The 9,540-nt window shown below is 36.7% G+C and overlaps 1 protein-coding gene across 1 annotated transcript in view; it reads left to right on the top strand.

Annotated features, from left to right (window-relative positions):
- The window catches only part of BMERB1 (bMERB domain containing 1), a gene marked incomplete at its 3' end in the record, with an annotated part of 85,637 nt that extends 76,435 nt beyond the window's left edge, over positions 1-9,202 (top strand). The window contains 2 exon segments of the mRNA XM_072416863.1: positions 3,102-3,216; positions 9,120-9,202. Of these exon segments, the coding sequence (XP_072272964.1) occupies positions 3,102-3,216; positions 9,120-9,202 (198 nt within the window).
- Positions 9,203-9,540: the final 338 nt, after the last annotated feature.

Here is a 9,540-nt window from a genome sequence, read left to right as displayed (position 1 = left end):
ATTGCAGCTTGGCATTGCATGCTGATATTAGGTTTATGATCTAGAAAAAACACAAGTTCCTTTTCCATTTTGACTCCCCCAAATGTATTTCCCCTAGACAGTGTGAAGCATTCATGCTGTTAGCCCCAAAGTGCATAACTTTACATTTATCTATATTAAATATATTTGCCTCTCTGCTTCTCAATAAAACATTGCATTCAGGTCTGCTTGTAGATTATAGACATCCTGTATGGACTTAATTCCACTACATAGTTTGGTGTTGTCTGCAAACATAGAAATTGTACTTTTTATGCCATCTATAGAATATATAAATATAATAAACAGTAAAGGTTTCCTAAACACTGGAGAACACAACCAATAACCTTAGACCATTCATACTATAAATCGTTAATTACTACTTTATGGATGCAGAGTGTTCTCTATCCATTTATAGATTAAATTTTCTAAATCTAAAGACCTTAACTTGCACATTAACTCTCTGTGGGGTACTGAGTCAAATGCTTTTGAAAAGTCGAAGTACACTATATTAACTGTTACTCCACTGTCTACCTGTTTACTTACTTCTTCATAAAAATAGTACATTTGTTTGACAAATTATTTTCTAGCAGAAACTTTTTTTTGTGGTTCTTTATCAAATTCACTAGTATATTTCTTTAATTCTTTAGAATATTTTCTCTAGTATTATTTATTAAAGAAGTTAAACTTACCAGTCTGTAGTTACTAGATAATGACTTTGCTCCCTTCTAAAGATAGGTACCACACTGGCCTTACACCAATCCATTGGTACCAAGCCAGTGATTCAAAAATCCCTAAAAATTAAAAACAATGCCTTTGAATAAACTGCGCTCAGCTTTCTAAGGGCATGTGGGTAATCCATCAGGTTTTGGTGCTTTAATGACCTTAATTATATCTGTTGCTTGATCATTTCAATTTGAACCATTGTGGTTTGTATATTATTAATATTATTATTATTATTATTATTATTAATAATAATAATAAACAGGATTTATATAGCACCAACATATTACGCAGCACTGTACATTAAATATGGGTTGCAAATGACAAATACAGACAGTGACACAGGAGGATGAGAAGATCCTGCTCTGAAGAGCTTACAAGGTTGACTATTCCATTTGCATTTTGAACTCGTGCTCCACCATTATCTTTTTTGTACACAGAACTGTAAAAAATGTTTAGTAAATCTGCGTTTTTTTTTTTATTTCCAGTTACTAACCCCGAGACATAATTTAAAGGGCCTACATACTTAGACCTGATCTTTTTGCCATTATTATATTTAACATTTTTATATTTTTGGAATGCCCTCCCTTTCCTTGTTCTTTTTTTAATGCTAGCTTTGAGCCACATAGGTTTACATATAATACAATATACAATCAACGGGCTAGAGGTATGTTTATGACCAAGCTGTGCAGCATAAGTTGAGAATATGGGTTATCAAGTGCCTAACTACCACTGAGGCCGCCCCTGATATATTTTGGGCAGTACTAGACTAATCTGGAACATCTTTTACAGTGGCATTAAATTCTCCCGCCATTATCAAGTTCGGGCAATTCTACTCAAGAAATGATTCTGTTAAGTACGCAAAAAGAGGTAACAGTATGGGCATATGTTGAACAAGGTGAGTACCTTTGGCCTGCCACATCCACCACCACATATCTACTCTCTTCATCTATGACCATGGAAAAAATCTTATAGGGGAGATTTTTATTCAAGAGAATTGCTATCCCTCATATTTTGGTTGCATAGTTAGTGGCTATTGTCTCCCATATCCAAGAGTCCCGCAAGGTGGCAGTATCACCTGTTTTCCAGTGAGTTTACTGCAGGAAAACTATATCCGTTTGTTTACATTTTAAATGTAACAGAACTTTCTTATGCTTCTGAGGATGATTTAAACCCGCCACATTCCAATATATTAAGCGTAACTTTGTCTGAGGTTTAACTGTTATATAGGAGGGGGTGTGGGATGGGAGTGTCATTGCAGCGCCGAGAAGAAGCAACCTTTATTCCAGCCTATCCTAGTAAGGAATTTACTAATTCCCAATCCCAGCCAGTCAGGGTCATTCCAATCACATAGCAAGCAAGTCACATGAACATTCTATTCTTATGCATATTAAACAGTAAACATGTACCTCTGATTAACGTATATGCCTGGAAATCTATATCCACATGTAGTAAACATTTACTAGTATATTTCTTTAATTCTTTAGAATATTTTCTCTAGTATTATTTATTATAGAAGTAAAACTTACCAGTCTGTAGTTACTAGATAGGTACCACATTGGCCTTTCACCAATTCACCATTGGTACCAAGCCAGTGATTCATAAAACCCTTAAAAATTAAAAACAGTGGCTTTAAAATAACTGCGCTCAGCTTTCTAAGGACATGTGGGTAATCCATCAGGTTCAGGTGCTTAATAACCCTAATTATATCTGTTGCTTGATCATTTCAATTTTAGCCATTGTGGTTTGTATATTATTAAAATTATTAATAATAAACAGCATTTATATAGCACCAACATATTAAGCAGCGCTGTACATTAAATAGGGGTTGCAAATGACACAAATACAGACAGTGACACAGGAGGAGGAGAAGATCTTGCTCCAAAGAGCTTACAAGGTTGACTATTCTATATGCATTTTGAACTTGTGCTCCACCATTATCCTTTCTGTACACAGAACTGTAAAAAATGTTTAGTAAATCTGCTTTTTTTTATCTCCAGTTACTAACCCCAAGACATAATCTAAAGGGCCTATATACTCAGACCTGATCTTTTTGCCATTAATATATTTAACATGTTTATATTTTTGGAATGCCCTCCCTTTCCTGGATCCTTTTTTAATGCTAGCTTTGAGCCACATAGGTTTACATATAATACAATATACAATCAACGGGCTAGAGGTATGTTTATGACCAAGCTGTGCAGCATAAGTTGAGAATATCACATGCTGTTTGAAGTATCGTAATCACAAAACTAGTGGCACAAAATTATAAAATCTTTGACAGCTAAAAAGCTACCAGCAAGTGCTTAAAATAAGCAAGTCATTGTTTATTTATTTTTTTTTACTCCAATTTCCTTTTGTAGAGAAAGACAAAACAAGTGAGCAGAAGAAAAGAGAAGATGAACTTATTCAGAAGATCCAAAAACTGGTACAGAAAAGAGATTTTCTTGTAGATGATGCAGAAGTAGAGCGATTAAGGTGAGATTTTTGGTTTCTTGAAATATGAGGTCAGGTGAATAAATGTTATGTATATTTTACAAATAGTAAATGTTATTTGGTTCAGTCAGTAAACATTTGAAACAGTTGTGGGCCGTAAGTGTACTACACACAGCAAAAAAGACATTATCTAAATACTTTTGATTTTTCTAAATGATTTTTCACAGCTGCAGCTCTATGAACATATAACCCTGAAATTAGAGGATTTTTGTTGCCCCCAAAACAGAGGCAACAGGGTTTGGCAGATATAAATAATGCCTTTTTAAAGGGAACAGCCTTCCTCAAAAACAAAAAGAACTAACTCATAGGACAAGGATAATCTTGGCTTTATGGCTTGTTTGAAAATTTTATGGTTTCCTCTTAATAAATGATATTTATATTGACTGCCAACCCCTATACATCATAATTGAGTGCAAAAATGTAGAAAGGAGCAAACAGTAGAGTTTTTGAGGCAAAAAACAGTTAAATTGGGCCAGATTTATTAAAGCTCTCCAAGACTGGAGAGGCTATACATTTAGCAGTGAAGCTGGGTGATTCAGCAAATATGAAGTTTTATAAAATAATTTGCTATTTGTTAATAAATGTTTACAGTTATGGGCCAGATTCATTCCAGGTGTGCTGGATCACCCAGCTTTACTGTTGAAAGTGTATCCTTTACAGCCTTGGAGACCTTTATTATTTTAGGCCCATCCTAACAATACCACATAAATATAGTAAACAAACAATACTTATATATCTGAAGTCATAATTGTTCCAGTCCCACTCCTCCCGGTGGGATTTAATAGAATAGTTTGCTATAAATTAAATTTCTATGACTAGGTTCATATAGATAGTTTCTCTTAGTGGCTGGAGTATGTTAGTAACTTCAAAAGTCTTTTTAAGGATTTCCAGTTCTGGCGCCTGATGAGGTAGACCTACAAGACAGAGCTCCATCCTGACCTAACCCTACTGAGCCAGCACAGTGTTCTGATAACCATCCACCGGACACCTACATGCTGAAAAATCAAAAGAACAGCAAGCTAGATATGTATCAAACAGGTTCACAGTTCTCAGATTATATCACAGACACTCCAGCAACAACTGCACAAATTCAAGAAGGATTAGCAACACAAGCACACAACACAGGAGAGCTGGAGCAACGTATAGACAGGGTGAAACAGACATCCACCCAAGATACAAATGGATTGCAACCATGTCCACCCAGCACTCACAGAAATGGTCAATGACTTCGAAAACAAATCACATCAAAATAATTTTCGAATAATAGGAATCCCAAAGCACGAGTACTTAAAGTTTCCTACACCTATGCACAGTGGTGATTCCACAAGCCCTGAATCTATCACCGCCCTGTAGAGTAGAAAAAGTGCACCGGGTTGGCCCTATTAGCAAAGACAATCCCAGAGCCTGCCCGGTTATCATACGGTACTTAGATTTAGTAGAACACCAACGCATATTACAGGCCTTACATACACAGACTATTTAGTGGAACTCAAACCAAATTACACAAGGCATTCCACTCGACCTGACAAAAATTGCCACACCGCCAGATAAAATTTATTTTAATGTACCCAGGGGCTTTATATAATGCCACAAAATGGCATACCAAAATTGTTAATGTCACCCAAAAAGCCTATAAATATGTAGATACTCTATATCTACACCCAGATATCTACACACTCATTAAATGAGTCTAACACTGCACAAGGAGATCAGCATCAAGGTGATAAATCCCCCAGGGACCTTAAAATCAATTTGGAAAACCAACTTTATCTCCTACATACAAATACACCAGCGGATCTCATTAATTGGAAAAAAAAACGCTGGTTCATATTGTGGAGATCACTAATCATTGTTTAAATGCTAAATAAATGCTGTGGTTTGAATGATCAATAAGCAATCTCTTTACTGTGTATGGATGGGATGAGAGTAGGACGGAGCACCACGCTCGAGTGAGATCAAGCTGAGTCTGGCTATATGTTGTTTGCTGTCATCACTCAGCAGAGAGGAACAACAACACACTAAAAGGACCCACACTGCAGATATACACGGATACCATTTAGGTAGTCCTGCATTTGAACAAATATTTGTTAGAATCTGGTACTTTGTGCAATACAAGAAATAACAGTTTACTAATCCTTTCTAAACATATTGGGATACTCAATTCCAATATATCTTTATTTCTTTACCATATCCCTTTGATACTTTTTTTTTGATTATGCACTTGGAAGTATATTTATTGTACTTATTTGTATATGTATAACAATCCTAATATTAATAAGGACTCCATACCTACTCAGTGTGTTTCAACTTTTCCTGAGGATTTTTAACAAAAATGTAAACAACAATTATCTCTTGACCATGGCTACAAGACAAACATTCATGTTTATAAAGCCTTAGTAGATGACCTCTGGGGGCACAGCGACACACAGCAGCCACGTTTTGCAGCAGCTAAGTTTTACACCAGCTGTCCCGCTTATCCTACATCCACATTCAGCAGAAAGCTGAAGAGCAGAGGGAGAGCCACAAATGAGCGGTTCTCTCCCTTAATCAAACCTGGAGTCGGCACTGCAAGTAGAGACCACTTGGAGTGCGGAAGCCATATTGGCTGCAGGGTCAGATCCTCAGACCCTGCCTGCAGGCATTCTTAAAGACACAGGCCAGCGGTTTTACAATCTTTGGGACCATCATCTTCTCCCCAGCACGCAACACAGCTGATCCCTCTGGCACATGAGGCTCAGCTGATCTCTATTAATTTTGTCACTTCAGTATGATTTCCATACCAAAAAATGGTTACAACACCTTGAAACCTACTTTCAGTAAAGCATCAGCAGTACAACTTACCCTTCACCTGTGTAGTGGATCTGGGCGATCTCTTTTTGATTATTAACCCCCATAGATAGAATTATTTTAGAAGAAAAAACTTACCTTCCTCAAGCCGCAAACAAAGACTCTGGGGCTCTCAAAAACTGGACTCCCTTCTTCTCTCCCTTTGCTGCAAATGCCATTATCTCTTGATCTCCACAATGCAGAGGCATCAGATGCTGCATCTTCGCTTCCGAGCGATAATCCTGCACAGATGGTCTATCCAGCACAGATCCGAGGTCTATAAAATTTTGCTACCATACCTCAATAAGAAATTTGATGGCCTCCAGAAATCAATAGAAGCTACCCTGGCAACAATTACCTCCAACACACATCCGAACTGGAACAAAGGGTCAGCGACTTAGAGGATCAAATGCTGGATTCACAAAATAAAATCACTGCCCAGAGCGCACTAATTACCACTATAGAAACCAAGCTCGAGGATCTGGAAAACAGAAGCAGGAGACCTAATTTGCATCCTATTGGAATACCAGAAACTTACACGGGCCAAGATCTTCTTCTCTTCCTAACCACCAATTTAATGACAGCTTTAAGTCTCTCCCACCCAGTCCCACACACAGCATTAAAAGAGTTCATTTTAAAATGAGGATATTTTTACGATGTGTAGTCGGTAAATTGATGGTTATGTTTATTAGTGTTCACATAGTTACATAGTTACATAGAAGGTTAGGTTGAAAAAAGACATAAGTCCATCAAGTTCAACCACTAGGGAAATAAACATATCCCAGATATAAAACCTCCAAGACATCGTTGGTCCAGAGGAAGGCAAAAAAAACCCTGGTACAACTTGCTTCAAAATGGGAAAAAAAATTCCTTCCTGATTCCATGAGGCAATCGGATGTTCCCTGGTTTCAAAACTCACTGTTATCTTTACTTTAAAGCCCTAATACCCAGTTATATTCTGTGTTTCTAGAAATCATCCAGCTTTTTCTTAAAGCAATCTATAGTATTTGCTGAAACTTCTTCCTGAGTAGTAGTTTACATTTGTTTGTTCTATTTTGCTGAATATTTAGTTTTTATGAGGGTTGCTATGGACCAGGAGTGCTTTTTGAAAACCCAGGGACCACCCCCCCTTGCACCCAAAGGTTGCTGGCTGCTCGCCGGGACAGCCATATCTACCTCGGTGGTTCTCTAACAGAAGACATTAATCTAACTTTGAACCCTAATGACTGCTCCCTCACACCCCGCCTTACCAACGGGTGAAAAGCACAAGTCACACCTAAAATCATGAATTGTCGCAGGTCTAAACAGTTCCCTGAATTGCAAAAAGGTTCTCATGCATCTTAAAAAAACAGACCCAAGACATTGTGTTTTTACAGGAGACTCATTGGAACGAAAGGAACATTTTGCTTTTAAGAGCCCCCTGGATTGGGGAGGTGATTTATACAACATATACAAATAGGTACAAAAAATTTTCTTTTAGTTTTATATGTATAACAATCTTAATAAGGACTCTTTCTATACCTACTAAGTGTGTTTTAGGAAGCCAAAAAGAAGGGTTTAATGAGACCTTTTTAAAAAAAAAACATTTAATTAAGTCCTTCAGTTGCTCTGTGGTCAACTTCTGAACTTTAAATTTGGCCTTTGTGTTTCTTTTACCATAAATGACAGTGAGCTGAGTAAGCCAGTAATGGGAAACACATCATTTAATTAGACTTGTTAAGTTACCAACATACTCTAGCCACTAAGAAATCCTATCTATATGAAACTAGTTATAGGAAATTACTGTAAAACAAACATCCGTAAAATCCCATCAGGAGGAGGGGGATTGGAACGATTAAGACTTCAGTTATATAAATACTAATTATTTATTTTACACATTTGTGTAATATTGATACAATATAACTGTTTTTGCTCTTTTTTACTTTTTTAACATTATATGGCTCTCGTCTATGTTCCTGAAGATGTGCCAAAAGGTAAACTAGGAATTTGGTAAGAGTGCTTTACATGGTGGAGAGGCCTAAAGTTAGGCACTTGCATGGTAGAGAAATGCATTTGACAGGAAAACAGAAAAACTACCTAATATATATATGGCCTACTGAATATATAAAAGGAATATATAAATGAGATAAAATGCATCATTTAGATCCACTAAAAGGCACTTAGCAAAATTGACAGGGTTAAATTCTTTGATAATTTTGGCATTAATTTTTTCTTTGGCATTTTGCACCTGGTGAAGTTAAATAGGTATATGTCTAGAGGCAGTTGTGGATGACTATAGGTTTTTCCCAGATCTTTGGAAGGCATATGGAATGCTTAAAACTTTCTCACTCATTTCTCATTCATAGTAGGTCAATTTCAGCTTTTAATGTCCCAAAATATGTTACCCTGAAAAATGTTATAGCACACATCAGTAATAATGTGAGTATTGTGAGTATAGCTGATGATCCTGCCAATTCTATTTCCTTCCTGTATGATTAAGAGAAAATCAAGCACAGAAGCATAAGCCATAGCAGCCCTTTCTTTTTATTGTCAACGGCTACCGGCTAAATTGAACAAGAAACAGATCCCTGCACTTAGCCGCAACATAGCACAAATATGTAGAAACTGCTGTGTATTACATAATTGCAATGCCCACCTACTGACTAGTCAGTTATGTCCACTCCTAAGGGGTAGAATGCAGAAGACAGACAGGATACAAAACATGACATGACCGCAGAATAGAAAATGAAAAAAGGTACAGAACAATTTGTAAAAGTTTTTAGGAACAAAATTTTATGCATTCCAATGAAAAACAGAATTGGTGGGTTCACAAATACTTGGAGTGTTTTTCAGAAAGCAATCAGCAATGGCAGCCTTTGTATTGCTCCCAATAAGGAGTATTTTTGGGATTATTACTTTATCATACACAGTATGTATGCACACTCCCGGTACCTTGAATCTCTTTGGCATTATCTCCCACAATGATATAAAAAAATAACCAAACATGCGACATAAAATCTTAAGTTTCAATGTTTAACTAAATTTTTCAAATAAACTGGCGTTTCTTTTTCTTCCCCCAGAGAAAAAGAAGAAGACAAGGAAATTGCAGACTTCCTCCGCATTAAATTAAAGCCCCTTGATAAAGTCACAAGGCCAGCTGCCAGTAAGTTTTTATGCTTTTATCATTTATCCAAAGCTAAGTACATACAGCAAGGACAAAGAAGGAGCATTGCTCATGGAGTGAGGGTCTTTTTTTTTTTACTTGACAGGATGGTACTGTGTGGTCAGACCCATAAGCATGCTTTCAAATGGGGTTTCTGGAAAGATTGATTTTTAGGTAATTCTTAAGTATTATAAATGTGATCTTGTATGGGAAAATAGGTAAAACTGAGAGAGCATTCAAGGTACTCTCTAAAAAAGGAGGAAATAATGTCCACAAAGGGTTTTACAGAAAGAACCTTCATAGACCAGATCCTACCCTGCTGCTAATGAAGAGATAGC

This window comes from Pyxicephalus adspersus, chromosome 7 (assembly GCF_032062135.1).
Source record: "Pyxicephalus adspersus chromosome 7, UCB_Pads_2.0, whole genome shotgun sequence".
NCBI lineage: Eukaryota > Metazoa > Chordata > Amphibia > Anura > Pyxicephalidae > Pyxicephalus > Pyxicephalus adspersus.
Note: the sequence above shows the minus strand (reverse complement) of the source record. Positions and strands in the feature narration are given on the sequence as shown.